Source organism: Pelophylax lessonae (assembly GCF_965119305.1).
Source record: "Pelophylax lessonae genome assembly, chromosome: 1".
Classification (NCBI taxonomy): Eukaryota; Metazoa; Chordata; class Amphibia; order Anura; family Ranidae; genus Pelophylax; species Pelophylax lessonae.
In genome coordinates this window covers 50,820,223-50,838,314 of record NC_138768.1, presented here as the reverse complement: position 1 = coordinate 50,838,314, position 18,092 = coordinate 50,820,223, and the positions used below count along the sequence as shown (strand labels likewise).

Sequence of the window (18,092 nt, the reverse complement as noted above, 5' to 3'; positions counted from 1 at the left end):
ATGAATGAGCTCATCGGAGAACTGAAAGAGCAGTCTATGACACAGAAGAAGCCGTATCTGTGGGATTAAAATACTATGGGAGACATGCTCCAAATCCTCCCTGCACTGTGTACCATCTCCTGCGGGACACAAGACAAACAAACGAGCATCAACAGGAATCTCGCGTCTACTAGTGTGAATTCTCCCGGGAGTCTGCGTCCCTGCTCAGTTTGGGAATTCTAAATATATAGAGCTGATGAATGATGCGCTGGATATTCAGGAATGAAAGTATGGTGGATTTTCATCACACAGCGGAATGGAGCTTTTAAAGGCCTGTACACTCTACCATGTTACGGCAATGCAACGCGCACAAGTGAGTCCCTTCTGTCCTATGGTGACAACGTTCACTCACCCTAATGTACTGCATCTCAAACTCAATCTATCCAAAACTGAGATCGTTCTATTTCCTCGCGCGCAGACTTGTATAAAGTACTCGAAATTTCTACTTGAGTAAAAGTACAAGTGCTCGATCAAAAAATTACTTGAGTAGAAGTGGAAGTGCTCGCAGAAAAAGTTACTTAAGTAGAAGTACTAAAGTATTCAACATTTTTTTTACTTAAGTATTGCAAGTAGTTTTTTCAAAAAATTTGCTACTTAAGTACTAAAAGTAAAAAGTACCAGTAGTAAAAAAAAAAAAATTCTACTCAAGTACTGAAAGTAGAAGTAGAAGTACTGTGTTATGTAGTTATTAAAGAAAGAAGTCAAAAGTATGAACATCATATTGTTTTTATTATTTCAAATGATTTATTCAAATGATTAACCTGTGTTTGTTAGTAGTTTCTTGATGCACTTTAAGCGCTGTAGCACCATTTATTTGTTTGTTTCATATTTTCTTTTTATTGGAAAGATTTGGTATAGCAGCTTTTATTATACACAGCCTTTATTTTCGTATGCGCTGATTTACAAATGACATTATACACATTTTTTTGAGCTTTATGCAACCTGCCATCTACTGTTCTGGCAGTGGTAATTTTTTTAAAAGTAACGAGTAACTATGCAGCACAAAAAAAAAAATACTTGAGTAGAAGTATCGAAATCATCGAAAAAATGTAGTGAAGTAAAAGTAGAAGTAGGAGAAAAAAATTCTACTCTAGGAAAGTACAGATACCGCATTTCGGTACTTAAGTACAGTACTTAAGTAGTTCTACTTCGTTACTATACATCTCTGCTCGCGCGCCACGTCCCTCTTCCCCTGATTTCTCTGTCAAAATCAGCAGCTTTACTATCACCCCCCCCCCCCCCCCCCCACGCCAAGGTCCTAGGTGTAGTCTTGGACTCTGAACTATCCTTTTCGCCCCCCCATATAAACTTTGTCCAATGCGTGCCGTCTCAACTTCTGCAACATCTCCAAGATTACGTCCCTTCCTAACCATTGACATCACAAAGCTCCTAATTCACTAACTGGTCATCTCTCGCCTCAACTACTGCAACTCCCTCCCCATTGGCTTACCCTTATATACAGTAAGCTCTCCCCCTTTCAGTCCTTCATGAATGCTGCTGCCAGGCTCATCCACCCTAAAAACCACTTAGCATCTGCCACCCCTCTCTACCGATCCCTCCACTGGCTTCTGCTCACCCAACAAATAAAGTGATTGTAAAACAACGCATTGTTAACAATAAAAATGAAATGCAAAACATTTTGTAAAGATATAAAAAAACATAATTTTCTCTCTTCCTGTTTTTAGAAGTGATCACATTCCCTATGTTCTCAGCTGCATAAGAGCTGGGGAAGGACAAGCAGCACACAGAGCTTCTCAGTGCAAGGCTGTGCATGCAGCAGGGTGTGTGTGGACGAGTCTGATCATTGAAGGAGAGTACACTGAGTTCCCAGCACAGCTAAAGAGCTGACCACGATGTGCTCTTCTGCTTAGTGTGGTCCATTTTTTTTTTTAATAGGAAACAAGGGGATTAGCAGAAACATCAGGATTTCACACAAAGGAAGCTATGCGAAGAGAACAGGATACTTTCTCATACAAGTACCTGGTACAGCAGGCACAGATCAAGAACATGAAGTGTTGGGGTAACAAATGCTTTAAATTCAAGATACTAAAAACTAACAAAGCCATTCACAATTCTGCCTCCAGCTACATCACTAACCTGGTCTCAAAATACCAACCAAATCCTTCTTTTAGTTCCTCCCAAGACCACCTGTTCTGTAGTTCCCTTGTAACCTCCTCCATAGCCTCTCCCATCCCTGGTTGTAAACCTCAGACATGAAATATGAACAAAGCATATCCCTCTATAGTGTGTACTTGTCTCAGTCCAGAGCACCAAGTGTCATTTCTGTCTGCTGTTTCATTCCTCTGCTATCAGCATGAATCACTTCTGACAAGTTTTCCTGACGCCAAGAGAAAAATGGTGACAGAGGAGGGATCTCAAGCTGACTGACAGGCTTAGCTGTGAGTTGTGTGAAAGGAGTTGTGTCCCTTCCCTCCAATCAGCTCTCAGAGCTCTCCTTACTGCGCTGTGCAGAGTAACTTCAGCTGTCCGCCCCTTTTTTCTGAACTCAGACAGGCTTATAAATTCAGCACTTTGAACGGATGTAGAGAAGAGAAGACTGCAGATAGACAGATACAACTTATGTAGGAGGATTTGTTTTATCTGTGTTTCACCTGAGGCCAGTCACTTCACTGGGTATATGTAAGGGTTTACAACAACTTCAGTGAACTTCAGAACTTTTGATCTATTTACTAGCTATGAGCCAGCACCTCAAATTGTACTGAAGCTACAAGATCAGCATGAGCGCTAGTAGGCAGTTTTCGAGCAGGTGGTAAGGATCGGCCTCCTACATGTTTTATTTCATGACAGGTTTTCTTTCAAGCAAAGGAACAGGAGCACAGAATAGTGTCTTCTTCAAAGAAACATCTACCCGCTACACCAAATTCACCAAGAATGGCTGCCATTGCTGACTTCCTTCTAATAATTCTATTCTGCATGTCTGTTATTGGTCACTGACCCGTCAAAATTCCTTATCTGGATTCCTGTTTATAGACTTAAAGCTGATGTCCATGCTTCAGGTCACCTTAAATAATTTGTTTGGACCAAGCTGGGAAGTCTGTCTCACAGCCGAAACTCAGCACTGTGTACTGTATGTAGCTGGAGTTACATGCATTACAGTACTTTACCCAACCTGTAGCTACCTAGGATTGCGGTGACATCACTCCGGTCATGTGCCCACTATGTCCATACACAGGGGAGCAGATCACATGCACCTCCTTACCCAAAAGTGCTGGCTATTCTTACCGGCTAAAGAGAAGTGACGTAAGTATATGGGGGGTTGGGTGCAGGGCCGGTGCTTCCACTAGGCAAACTAGGCAGCCACCTAGGGCGCATTGCCACCTAGGGGCGCAGCCAGGAGTCGGCACTCTCTCTCCATCATGAACGATTATTGTGAGCTGAGGGGAGAGGTGGCGGTGGGGAGGAAGAAGGGACAGCGAAAGATTCCAGGTGTCTTGGGCAGTGGCGGAACTATCAGGCCCTGGCTTTCCACCACTGTTGGAGGGGCCCCAAGAGGCAGGAATGGAGCCCACCAGAGTGCTGCCTGCATGATGATCCTCTTCAGCTGGAGCTGAACGGCATTAACCCCAGGCAGGAAGTGACTCTCTGCACTGAGCTGGTAGGCAGCCGTTCATTTCCCTGGGTTGGTATTAAGCAGGGAGCGGAGGAGAGCTGAACCTGAGCCGGAGCTCGGCACTGGAGGGCGGAACCTTTACTGGGGCAGAAGCGACGAGGCACCAGAATGGTCTGAGGAGGTTGGTGATGGACATGCGGAGCTCTCTGACTGCTGCTTTTCCCTCCAATAGGAGCCGGTTGGAGCTGTGGTGAGCACTGTGGTCTAGGAGAGGAGCGTCCTGGGAGAAGGAATCAGCAGGATCACTGTGAAGGAGGGCAGAGTGGGGGCCACTCTCTTCATACCGCCCAGTTAGTGTCCTCAGAACAGGGGATACATGGAGCATCCCTGGTATGAAAGGGAATCGGGGTCACCAGGTGTGCCATGGGGAATCAGAGTCCCCAGGTGTGATATGGAGGATAGGGGTCACCGGGTGTAACAGGAGTTCAGGGTCATCAGGTGTGCCATGAGGAATTGGGGTCCCTGGGTGTGCCATGGGGGATTGAGGTCCCGAAGTGTGACACGGAGAAACATCAGGGTCCCCAACTGTGACATGGATAAACATCAGAGTCTGACATAGAGGAACATTGGGGTCACTGAGTATGACAGCATGACATGGAGGAACACGGGGGTCCCTGGGTGTGACATGGAGGAACATCAGAGTCAGTGGGTATGACAGCATGACATGGAGGAATATTGGGGTCCAAGGGTGTGACATGGAAAAACATCAAAGTCCCTGGGTGTAACACGGAGGGACATTAGGGTCCCCGGGTGTGACATGGAGGAATATGGGGGGTTACTGGGTATGAAAGCATAACATGGAGGAACCATCGGATCAGGGTCACTGGGTATGACATAGAGGAGTTTTTAACCCCTTCCCTTTTTTTTTGGGGGGGGGCGCAAGTAGCTGGTCTTGCCTAGGGCATAAAATAGTCTAGCACCGGCCCTGGTTGGGTGGTCCTTTTTCATTGATGCCTTCACTTTGCACTGCATAGCAAGGTGCCAATTTCTTTTCAAACACCCTTCCATTCTGTTCTGACTCTCTGGGACTTTATTGGTGAGCTCTCTGCACTCTCTGAGTTGCCTGGCATACCTGCTACGCCTTTTATAAAGATTCCCACCATCCCTGCTGGATTCAAAAAGTGTCAAAAGATTTACATTAGTGTTGTATAGAACCGCATCCTGTGTCTTCCTCTCTGTCACTCACATACACTGTGTGTGGGGAGCGCAATCTCTAATCTAAATTACAGGTCATATGATTAACTAGCTCAGGATAAAAAAAATGTATGATTCATTGCACACATGCCTATTTATTGAAAACATTTTCTATAGTGAGGACACTGCCATCTCCACCCCCCTCCTACACCAAGGAGAAAAATAGACTAAAAACAAACCTCTGATCTTCCTTGGAGGAGCAGAGGTGTGTCTTCAGTGCATTTTCCTCTCTGAAGGGAGAAAGGAGACGCCCACTAAGTGGAGCATTAAATGCTACACTTAGTGTGCGCCCTCTTTCTCCCTTTTTTGTTTCATAACAGAGGCTGCTTTCTAGTCATGGGTGTCTACCCTAAATATGCCTGTGGATAGCATTACAGGACTAGTCTCTTGGGTTGGACTTTTATGGACTTTTGCTTCTTGCCTTGTTAGTGCCACTGTGTGTGTTCCTCTCTGGCTGCCTGTACAGGTCAGTGCAGGGCAGCGTCCTTACATTAAGCGGTAAGTTGGTCATGGGAGTAGGTGGCTCCATGGGATCCAACTAGGGCATGGAGACACTCCACAACAGGAAATCAGAAGCAGTGATGAGACTGGATGACGAAGAAAAAAAGGCAAGCTTTACACAAGAGTTGAGCATTATTTAATCAAAGTCTGGACTAGTGATGAGCTAAGGTTCTGGCCAAATCCAGTTCTGCCTGAACCCATGGGAAACTATCACAGGATATCAAGCCACCAGCCCAGGGAATTCCCCACCCCTCTGCTACACAAAGGGACGGGGGGTGCTGTTCACACGTTTTACCTAATATGACCATTTTTGGTCTATAGAAAATGTGTGCAAGAACTAGTCCTGCTACTGACGGGCTTAACTGGCACCGACGCAATCAAATATATATAAAAAAATATCAAAACTTCTATTGTAAAACATTTGTCCCATATAGGGACTACCAAACCTACACCTCCTAACAAATTATCTGTGATTAAGATGCCAAAAAATGGAGGTATGTAAATTTCCAGTCCAGCGCATTGGTCAACGCGTTTCTCTGATTGCATAGCTTCTTCAGGACCAATCACACAATGTTTCATATGCTGCTGAATATAATAACATTTATATCAATATATCACATATACAGAATTCATTTATTTTTTTTGCCAACAAATATATGTATACATATTTTTTTACATCTAGTATCTCCTAAATCACTCACAAGACATATGGCGAAAAGTCACTTGTGTTAATGAAGGTCTGGGGGGCAGGCATAGGGGCCAAAGGCTCCTCAATAATTCTGTGTTGTAGTGATCAGAATGATTATAAACCTATCAATCCCTTTGTGGAGAGAAATTAAAAATATAGTTAGAACCAGCCCTTACTCCATGTTGAATCAATATACATGAGTATTTTATTTTTGGTCAATGACATTGTGGCCATATTGGGTGAATGATGCCATCAGCACCCCCGCCCTACAGCTGCGTGTAACCAAGGTGAGGACGCTGGTGACCTCTAATGGCACTTTTCCACTGCAAGTACCGGCTAGTACCGGCTCGGCTCTACTCGGCCCTGCTTGGCCCGGTTTGCTTTTCCACTGCTGGTACCGCATGGTATAGTGTCGGAACGGTTCAGTACGGTACGGTATAGGTTTGCTTTTCCACTAAAGTAGTACTAAAGTTAAGTGGGTGGGATAACAATGGGGTGGGTGTGATTCTCTGACCAATCAGTGGCTAGTAGTGACTGCATGCAAAGGATTGTGGGATATGGTACCAGTTTGGTACCTGTTGGAACCACAATCGAGTAGGTACTGTTTTTCAGAGCCGTACCGTTCGGTTCCATGCAGTGGAAAAGCAAACCTTTACCGTACCGTACCGAACCGTTCCGACCCTATACCATGCGGTACCGCAGTGGAAAAGCACAAAAGCGTGCCGAACCGGTACGGTTGCATGCAGTGGAAAAGCGCCATATTATGGCCGCATTGTTCTGTAGCCTATTGAGCCAGCGGCCTGCTATCATATGACCATTTCCCATCAGTTTGGGTCTAATGGGTTTTAGCCTGAACTTTAGCTCATGACTAATCTGGACCTCTGCTACTGTAAGCCTAATAATAGTCTAATATCACATTAACCTTTGGGTGTACTGACCCTTTAAAGACAAATTTCACAACTCTTCTGGAAAAGAATTGTATGATGTGCTCTTGCGCATGTTTGCATGAGAGGTTCTTCCACAGACCGTGCTTGTGCTTCGATGAAGGTGTGCAGTACACTGGAATGGCCTTCCTCTGTATCTGCAAAACAGAAGACAAGAGTCTTGCATAAAGCTTGGTATGTAGTTAATTTATGGGGTATTGTTTGTTTTTCTTTAACAAAATTGTATTTTTCTTTGAAATGAAGCAGCAGCCCCATGCCTTTAAATAGATCTCCAATATAAGTTGTTAACCGTGTGAGTCCTTTTAATGGTTATAGCAGATGGTGCAGACGAGGAGCCCTCACTAACTCTGGAAAGTGCTGAGGAGCTGCTGACCTGCTTCTGCCTATCATCACCCGTGAGTTATTGTACAAGGAAGCGGCACAAATGTATCTCTTTCAGGGACCGAGTCCAGGGACCTGGAGGGAGACTGACAGGCCAGGGTGTCGTCATTTTCCCTGCTACTCATAACAAAGCTCCAATGAACGGGTCTCCTTGCTGAGTCAATAGGTCATCTGCTGGGCTAGTTTTCAGGCCCCCTGTGAATTTCATGCTAAGCTCTAAGTGAAGCACTTTAATTTAGACAGGCTGGGCCCGGCTTAATCGGTTTGTTCAGGAGGATATCCACCGTCTCCGCATCTTCCTGGCCTCATTCATCAAAGCTCTGCTTTCCCCTTGGCAGCCAATCGTGTGCATCCTTCCAACCTTGGGCCTGAGCTAAGACGAATGAATAGAGAGGCCTGAATGGTCGTTGTGGCAAAGCTCCTACACAGTTCCACTTCAGCCTTTCTGAGAAAAGGAGGCCATTGTGTTTTGTCAAAAGTAATAATGGTATGCAGTAATATTAAGTACATCCTTTCCCACGTGCATCACATGACCATGACAAATGGGTCAAATATTTGCCGGTATTATTAGGAGTTAGTGATATTAATGACCCGTTGTCATGTTAAAGGCATACACGCATTGCTTAAAATCAGGCCACATTACAGCAGGACAACAATTCCCCAGTGTTTCCAATGAACGTAGAGGGCCTACTTACATACAGTGCCTTGCGAAAGTATTCGGCCCCCTTGACCTTTGCGACCTTTTGCCACATTTCAGGCTTCAAACATAAAGATATAAAATTGTAATTTTTTGTGAAGAATCAACAAGTGGGACACAATCATGAAGTGGAATGAAATTTATTGGATATTTCAAACTTTTTTAACAAATAAAAAACTGAAAAATTGGGCGTGCAAAATTATTCAGCCCCCTTAAGTTAATACTTTGTAGCGCCACCTTTTGCTGCGATTACAGCTGTAAGTCGCTTGGGGTATGTCTCTATCAGTTTTGCACATCGAGAGACTGAAATTTTTGCCCATTCCTCCTTGCAAAACAGATCGAGCTCAGTGAGGTTGGATGAAGAGCGTTTGTGAACAGCAGTTTTCAGTTCTTTCCACAGATTCTCGATTGGATTCAGGTCTGGACTTTGACTTGGCCATTCTAACACCTGGATATGATTATTTGTGAGCCATTCCATTGTAGATTTTGCTTTATGTTTTGGATCATTGTCTTGTTGGAAGACAAATCTCCGTCCCAGTCTCAGGTCTTTTGCAGACTCCATCAGGTTTTCTTCCAGAATGGTCCTGTATTTGCTTGTAAACCTCTGACATGAAAAATGAACAAAGCATATTCTTCTATAGTGTGTTTAAGGAGAAGTACAGACAAAGCTTGTTTGGCTGTACTTTTCCTGTGGATCACAGGAGTGAAGTTTGTTGCATTCCTGTGACCCGTTTTCAGCAGACAGCGGGCTGAAGCCTGCTGTTGGCTGATGTAACAGAGCTGGTCCAGGCTGGGAAAAGATTGCGACAAAATGGTCAGGATTCGCCCACAACCCTGGGCTAGCACCTGGCTTAGCCTCTCAGCATGCCGCCTATGTAGGAGGATTTGTTTCATCTCTATTTATCACCTGAGGTTAACTTTACTGGGAATATGTAAGGGTTTACTACCACTTTAAAGCTAAAATATGTTTTGTTTTTTTGGAATAGAGTAGAGCTGGCCATACATTATACAATTTTTTTCTTTTAGATTTACCAAAACCATAAAATATGAGGTCAAAGCTAAACACTTCCACTTTGTATGCAATCACACAGGTCCTTGCACTACATAGGTGAAGGTAAATCGAAAGGAAATTGAACAAGAACATGTTATAATGTATGGCCAGCTTTAGGATTGATAAGAACTAGTGAGCGACCGATATCGTTTTTTTTTATTGCCGATACCGATATTTTGGTCATCGCATATCGGTATCAGCTGATACTGGCCGATATTTTCGTACATTAAAAACATTTTTTTTTTTTTTATAGGTACTCTTGCGGAGGGATCTGGGGGGTCTAAAATATCCCAAACTCCTCCTCTGCACTTAAAAGCATTCAAAACGCCAAGTTTGGCCGTCTTGAATGCTGTAATTTGTTTGAAATTGGTGCCGAGTACCCGGAAGTGATGTCATGACATCACTTCCGGGTTTTTACATGAAGACCCGATCAGACCCGAATGCAGCTTTAATCGGCTCTTCTCTTCGGCGGCCGTGCAAGCTAGTTGCCCGGTGGCACAGGAGACCTGGGCGAGCCGCAGAAAGCGGCGGGAGGGGGGGCGTCCCCTCCCACTCCTTGTAATGACAGCCGAGCGGTTTCTCAGCCAAACATCGGCTATGGACGCCGGTACCAGGGAAATGCCTCTAGCTGCAGGTATCACTCCGGTACAAGCACTTTCCCAAAGTATCAGCAATATCGGTCACCTTGGTGGCCGATTCCGATATATCGGGAAAAGTGCAGATCGGCCCCCGATATATCGGCTTTGCCGATAATTGGTTGATCCCTAATAAGGACCCCTCTTGGGTTTAAATTGCAGTCTGTCTCCAACATTCTCCTAGTGACTTGTCCAAACTCCAAAACGTTAATGATGTCACCAGAACAAGGCCTGAGTGGAAATCTTCTCATGGGGACACCCATACCTTCCAACTTTTGGAGATGAGAATGAGGGACACCTATTGGTAAAAGTATGTAGGCATAGGACCCACCCCCCTACTACGCCCCCCTTAAATGAGAATTATATAAAAAAAAAAAAGGGTTAAACCCGCAAGTGCTTTTTTTTTTTTTTAACCACTACTCTTCCTTTATATTTGCTTTTGACATTTGCAAATGCAACAATTTAGAAACTGCATGAAAGGTTTAGCACTATGAAACACTTTTTGAAAGATAAATAGTGCAGTATTCCGTTATACCACCTCGTCACTGCCTGCTTTAATCCCTTGAACCCTGCACTAGCGCACTAAAACTGTGTCCATTGACATTGTGAGGGAATCCATTTCTGTGCCGTACCTGAAAATGGAGCAGACTTTCATTTTTAGCAATCTCTTCTTTGTGTCTAGAGGGAGATTGCTCATCAGCTCTTTGTGTGCCCAAAAACATTTTTGGTCTCTTGGTCTTGAAGTGTGCAGCTCTGACATCAATGTCGCTCTTCGGGTTTTCCCTTAATCCATATTCATTGGTATTGGAAGTTGGTTATTGCCCTATTTTTGTTAATTTCAAGCATTAGTTTTATTCCTTTGTGTTTTTTGTTGGTTACAACCATGCTTTTTTGTCTTTTTTTTTTTTTTTTTTTGAGTGGAGTGTTCTATTTAATTTTTTTTTAATCAGTGGTTGAGGTCTTCCTAAGTCTCTACAAGGAAAACTGTATCACCTGCATAGCTCCTCTTTCTGTATGATCTTGGATTCATATGCTGGAATTCAAACACCTTTACGAGAACCTTGAAAAGCTTTGTGTGTACCCCGATCAGCCATAACTTTATGACCACCCACCTAATATTGAGGAAGTCTCCCTTTTGTTGCTAGAACAGCCCTGGCAAGTCAAGGAATGGACACCGCTAGACCTCTGAAGGTACACTGTGGTATCTGGCACCAAGCCCTCAGTAGCAAATCCTTTAAGTCCTGTAAGTTGTGAGGTGGGGTCTCCGTGCATTATACCTTTTTTTTTTCTAGAACATCCCGCAGATGCTCGATTGGTGGGAATTTGGAGGCCAAGTCAAACACCTCAGGCTCGTTTTTGTTCCTCAATCCATTCTTGAACCATTTTTGCAGTGTAGCAGGGCACATTATCCTGCTGAAAGAGACCACTGGCATCAGGGAATACTATTTGCATGAAAAGGTGTAATTGGTCAACAACAATGTTTAGGTGAGTGGTACGTGTCAAAGTAACATCCACATGAATAATGGCACTTTTCCACTGCAAGTACCGGCTCGGCTCTACTCTGCCCTGCTTGGCCCGGTTTGCTTTTCCACTGCGGTACCGCATGGTATAGTGACGGAACGGTTCGGTACGGTACGGTATAGGTTTGCTTTTCCACTAAAGTAGTACTAAAGTTAAGTGGGTGGGATAACAACGGGGTGGGTGTGATTCTCTGACCAATCAGTGGCTAGTAGTGACTGCATGCAAAGGATTGTGGGATATGGTACCAGTTTGGTACCTGTTGGAACCACAATCGAGTAGGTACTGTTTTTTCAGAGCTGTACCGTACCGTTCGGTTCCATGCAGTGGAAAAGCAAACCTATACCGTACCGTACCGAACCGTTCCGACCCTATACCATGCGGTACCGCAGTGGAAAAGCACAAAAGCGTGCCGAGCCGGTACGGTTCTATGCAGTGGAAAAGCGCCATAACAGGACCCAAAGTTTTTTTAGCACATCCCGCAGATGTGTAACAGAAAACCTGATTTATTAGAGCAGGCCACCTTCTTCCATTGATCCGTGGTCCAGTTCTGATGCTCACATGCCCATTGTAGGAGCTCTTGTCTGTGGACACGGGTCAGAATGGGCACCCTCGGCTACACAGCCAGATTCACAACAAACTGCGATTAACATTTTTTCTGCTTTCAACACGAGTTCAGGGACAGCATGTTTACTTGCTGCCAAATGTATCCCTCAACTTTTAGATGCCATTGTAACTAGATAATCAATGTTATTCTAGTAACCTGTCAGTGGTCATAATGTTATGGCTGATCGATGTAAAGGGATTGAACAGTATTGGAGACAGAACAGAAGCTTGGCGCACCTTTCTTTCTACTGTTATCACATGTTTTCATTTGTCATACACTATAACCTTTCACATGTTAAATTAAAATTATACCTGTGATTCTACCAATAAGGTCATGCACTTCATGTTATAGGGTGACAAAATGTAAGTCTTTTTTTTATTTAATGGCAGTTCATAACACACGGTCCTTAATATAACTATAAAAGTGATTTTTATCATTTTTAAATTAGCAGTTTTTATTAAACTTGTTCATGTCACAGGGTGACCACACTTTGTCCCCTCTCCCAGTTGTGCTCCCATATTGCCAGCCTTTCATCCCAGAGCGTCGAACCCTGGACATGCATTATGCAGGTATTGTCTATTGTTGTCACCATGAGGGAACCCACTCTGAGAAATGCCATGCAGCCATAGAGGGCATGTAGACAGGAAGTGGTTGTAAAGAAAACTGACCCGGGACAAACAGGTTCAACAAAAGATGAAAAAGGAGGAAAACTTGTATTTTATAAAAAAGGAGAAAAAGTTCTTTAGCAAAAAAAGGTCAATTATTTGGGGTTTACATCTACTATAAGGTATTAACGGCATAACCAATTCCCCAGTTTAAACTTTTTTTTAAAAAGCCTTCTTTGTGTTCCTCTGGAGCCCTGAACCCTGGGCACACGGATTTCATGGAATCTCTGACTTTAAAGAGAGCCACTGATGATGAAAATAATTGGCTTTCTTGCCTCAAATGAGTGTCAGAACATACTCCAGTTGGTATATCCACACAGATATAGCCACATGGGTTTTATGTGAATGTGATTGCATAGTTCTAGGTCTAACACCGCTTGGCAGAGCCAGCGGCCTTACCATAAGGAGCATTCTTACCACTGACCACCGCCAATTTAGGGACATGTTCTCAATGACCACCAATGGACTAATCTTAGCAGGGGTTCCCTGAGATCTGAAAATTACTGCAAGGGTTCCTTTGGCATAAAAATTTTGAGAGCGCCTGATCTAAACTCTGTCTTACTGAGACCCGGTTCCCTGTCCCAAACTACTCTACTACATCAACAAAAAATGTTCCATAAGATAATCATGTTGTTTACCTGTTTACCACCCTTTTGTAGACATCTTTAAGGCCAGAGACTGCTGCTTGTGCCACCATCCTGGATGTAATGTCGGAAGCCCCAGAAGACACTCTGTAGCAGCCAATCTCAACCCTTTTAACTAGGACAAACCCTTGAAATATCTTTAAGGTCTCAGGGAGCATAAAGAATGTGGTGTACTTAGTCTGTCACTGAAGGGCTGTTCTATACAACAAATATATTTTTAGTAACAGTAAAATAGACAAGGTAATATTTATAAATGGCCAGGAAGAGGCAGTGAAAATTGTATAGGTGGTCAGTGGAATGTGCCTATTTATATTGATGGTCAGTGGAGAAGGGTCCACTTAGATTGACAGTCAGTGGTCGTTAGGAAGAATGTCTCTCACGTTGGCAGATATTGGAGAGAATGCACCTTACTCTGGTGGCCATTGGAGAGAATGCACCTTACTCTGGTGGCCATTGGGAAGAATGCCCCTTACATTGGTTGCCATTAGGAAGAATGTCTCTTAATTTGGTGGCCATAGGAAGAATGCCCTATACATCGGTGGCCATTAGGAAGAATGTCCCTTACATTGATAGGCAGAAGTAAAAATAGTCAGAAGTAAGAATGCCCCTGACATCATTGGCCATTAGGAAAAATGCCCCTTACATTGTAGGCTATTAGGAAGAATCCCCCCTTAAATTGGTAGGCACTTGAAGGAATGTTCCTTTACAGCTAAAAAGATGTCTGGAGTCAGTAGTTACATATCCAAAATAAATTGCTCAAGAAACCCCTAGCAAACTCTGGTTGATAAAGCCAGCTCTACAATATTCCCCTTTGCTTTCATATACCTGGAAGTATCCTGATGTTTACAGAGCAGAAGCCTGTGGCGCATTGGGAGAGTGGTGGTAAAGGTAAGTAGAGACAATTTCCCCCTAATTTTATGATTTCACTGTCATCCTATATTTTCCTCAAATTCTAAACATGAACCCAGCAGGTCGTATAGTACACGGCCATCTTTGGATGAAATGAGTGGGGGAAATAGTTCAGAGGAACCTTCTAAACAGGCAAAACTGTGTCTGAATTATTTCCCAGGAACTTCAACCTTCAGAAATCAGGCCCCTAACTGTATGTGTTCTATATTGCAGGAGGCAGCAGAAATCACAAGGAGGGAACAAGCCGGCCCAAAACAATGAGCAGCAACCAGCTACTGCCAAACACAACAGCAGGGAGAATCAGAAGCAGTACCAAGGAAGCCAAGCGCCACACTCCTCAGGCAAGCAAGGTCACCACGGTTACAGTCAAAACCGAAGATGGCACCACAACCAGAAGCATCCGCCAAACGACAAAGACTCTCAGAAACATGCCAAAGAGACGGACAGCCTGAAGATAGAGGACACCACAGTTTGCACAGTACACATCCCGCTAGAAGTACAGAGCAGCCCAGAAATCATACAGGAACAGCCACAGCAGACCAGCACGCCAGAGTCCGAGGCCAAAAGGAAAGACAGTATTCAGAGCAAAGAACGCGACAGGCCTAAGGTGACTCTGCTCCAGTCCTCAAAAGATCGTCTACGAAGACGGCTAAGAGAGAAGGTAAGGTCTTGCACCACCTGTATGAGTTAAATAATTGTAGTACCTAAACCTTATTTAAAGTGGTTCTAAAAGCAGAAGGTTTTTATCCTAATGCATTCTATGCATTAAGATAAAAACCTTCTGTGTGCAGCTGCCCCCCTCAGGCTCCCTAATACTTACCTGAGCCCCATCTCAATCCAGCCATGTGCACGAGTGCCTCAGCTGTCCTGGACTCTCCCTCCTTAATGGCTGAGACAGAGCAGTGGGCACCACTGGCTCAATCAAAGTCAGCAAGCCAATGAGAAGAGAGAGGGGGTGGGCCGAACCGTGGCTCCATGTCTGAATAGACACACAGAGCAGCAGCTTGGCTCGGGTGCCCCCATAGCAAGCTGCTTGCTATAGGGGCAGGAGGGAGGGGCCCTGGCGAGGGACCCAAGAGGGGTATCTGGGCTGTTTTGTGCAAAACCACTGCACAGAGCAGAAAAGTAGAACATGTTTGTTATTTTATAACAAAAAAAGGAGACTTTAATTTCCCTTTTAAAGTTAGTTTATTTTGTGTACATCATTACTTAGGCTTGCCATACATGAGTCATTTTAATTGAACGAAAGAAATTGACTAGATTCTTTCATCCCCATTTCCCCATCCACATCCCTCCTGCTGCTCTATTGTATTCTGACAGTGGGGAGACTTCCCTGTCATCAGAATGCACTGATGCAGCTGTAGCCAGCGGCAAAGATAATTTTCCAACAGGCTGGTTGTATGCAAGTTGATCCATAGATCGACTTGCGTACCACCAGCCTGCCCATAGATGGATCAAAATTCGGCCAGTTCCTGCTGAAAGGACTGACATTTAGTCCATCTATGCCTGGCTTTAGCCTCAGTGCTTTTCTATGCAAGGCAGGCAAATCATGACTGGTGAGAGGGGCTGGAAGGGTGTTGTACATAGCAATCTGAAATTATCACAGCACCCTGCCTCAGTACTCTTCCTAAGAGTTGTGCTGTCAGAAAGTGATCAGGCATGGTCCACTGTCACCATCAGGAAACTGGTTCAGAGCAATGATGTGCAGCCTGCCCTGGAGTGAATGCATAATAAACAGGAAGAGGCTGGAAGAGATCTGCAGCCATGAGATACCAAAAAATGATACATGGTGCTTTAGCAGACTAATTGTAATCCAGTTAGGAATTTACACTTTAAAGTGTTTTTAAAGTGCAGATATTCTTAAAGTGCTTCTATGCATGAAGGTAAAAATCCTTTAGTGTGCAGCTCCCCCTGCAGCTGCCCCTTAAGACTTACCTGAACCCAATCTCAATCTAGTGATGTGCACGAGGGCAGCGGCTCTCCTGGGTCAATCACAGCCAGTGAGGAGGGAGCAAGGGCCAGGGCTGAGCCATTCTATGTGTGTCTTGTGGACATAGAGAGCTGGCTCGGGACTATGCATGAGTGCCCCTATAGCACACAACCGGTACTTGCTTTACTTTACACAGAAATGGTCACCGAGTCCATGCAGAGCAAAATGAAAGTGTCTCAGCAAGGGGAATTCCTCGGTCTGACAGAAGAGCCGCCTGCTTTGTTTACATAGGCAGGCGGCTCTTCTGTCAGTTTCTCTGAATATCCTGGGAGGCCAGCGGTGATCGAGCCCGCTCCTCCCGCGGTCTGACTCACACTGTGTCTAATCACAGCTGGAGCACGCCACCGGTGACATGCGTGCGCCACCGACACCGCGTGCACATAACCACATACATGTACGTGATTATGCGCAGCCAAGCCGCCCTGCAGTAGTAAATCTGCGTTGGGCGGTCGGCAAGTGGTTAAAGAAACAAAACATGGTGAATTGTTATGCAATGTGAAATGTATTGCGGAGATTTACTAAATTATTTATTTATTTTTGCTTAGACATACTCCTTATTAATGAATAATTTCACAGTAATGTGCGTATTCTAAGCAAGCCAAGGACGTGTGATGTTATGCACAGCTATCTGGCAGAACGCAGTCCGAGCATATTATGTATATAATCTTATTTCGGTTCTTATGAAAAGTAGCCAGCAATTACCTATAATCAGATCTAGAAGCCGAGGACGCTGAACATTTCAGCCGCTTAGCTGGCAGATGTGCCGCTGAAAAGTCTCAGATGCTTTAATTTGCAGCTCCTGGTTTAATAATCATCACTGCTTTTTCCTATCAGGCCTTCCTTTGAAAGTAGTCCAAGGCTGTGCAGAACCTGCATTTAAAGGGGGTTCATTTATCAAATCTAGCACAAAGGGAAAGTAATGTTGTTGTCCTGAGGAACAGATGAGCAGCTTGGGCAATTTTACCAACCCGACAAGGAAAAATGTCAGCTGATATCAGAATGATATAAGAATCATGTCCGTTTTGGAGCACACTCTTTGACATAAACCCAATAGGTAAAGTGTTGTAAGAAGTGACAAGTTTTATTTTTCTGGGGTTCCAAGATCTCTGTAGATCAGCCGGTAGGCGGGTGCAGTCTATTTTCTCCACTGCAGGTGGTGTTCATCCGCTGTGGCAATGTAGGGGGAGAAGGAAACCGATGGCACTTTTCCACTGCAAGTACAGGCTCGGCTCTACTCGGCCCTGCTTGGCCCGGATTGGTTTTCCACTGCATGGTACGGTGTTGGAACGGTTCGGTACGGTTTGGTATGGTTTGCTTTTCCACTAAAGTAGTACTAAAGTAAGCAGGTGGGATAACAATGATTCTCTGACCAATCAGTGGCTAGTAGTGACAAACAGTCAAGGCTGCATGCAAAGGATTGTGGGATATGGTGCCGGTATGGCCCTGTTGGAACCACAACTGAGGTGGTACTGTTTAAGCGAGCCGTACCGCTCGGTTCCATGTAGTGGAAAAGCGCCGCCGTACCGTACCATGCGGTACCAGCAGTGGATAAGCATAAAAGCGAGCCAAACCATTCGGTTCCATGCAGTGGAAAAGCACCGCGATAGGAACCTGGTCCCTGTATGGTTTCCTCTGTCACAGAGGAGCATCATTCGATTGGATGCTGGTTCCCATGTGACTTTGGTGACCATCTTGGATCAGGCAGAGTCTATTTTGTATGTGGCTAGAGTAGGGACTGATCACCCGTCTGTCAGGAACTGTGTTTAGTGTCAGTGAGAGGTTCCAGACAAGTAGGGAAAGTGCTGGGACACTCCATGCTACCTGGAAGCCTCCCCACTTGGGTACGGACTTGCCAGGCTGAATACTACCCCCCCCTTTGGGACAGGGATTCTGTGGAACACTAGGGTTCCCACATATATTGCTGGGACTTCTTGAGCAGTGGTAAATTGATATCCTGCCTGATGGTACCTGCATGCTGTCTCTGGTGACCATCTTGGG

The 18,092-nt window shown here is 44.7% G+C and overlaps 1 protein-coding gene across 2 annotated transcripts in view; it reads left to right on the top strand.

Annotated features, from left to right (window-relative positions):
* CTIF (cap binding complex dependent translation initiation factor) overlaps nucleotides 1-18,092 on the top strand; it is a 419,667-nt gene that overhangs the window by 266,872 nt on the left and 134,703 nt on the right. For both annotated transcript variants that reach the window (XM_082254608.1, XM_082254607.1), the window contains one exon: nucleotides 14,318-14,765. In XM_082254608.1, coding sequence (XP_082110734.1) covers nucleotides 14,318-14,765 — 448 coding nt within the window. The remainder of the gene's footprint in view (nucleotides 1-14,317; nucleotides 14,766-18,092) is intronic.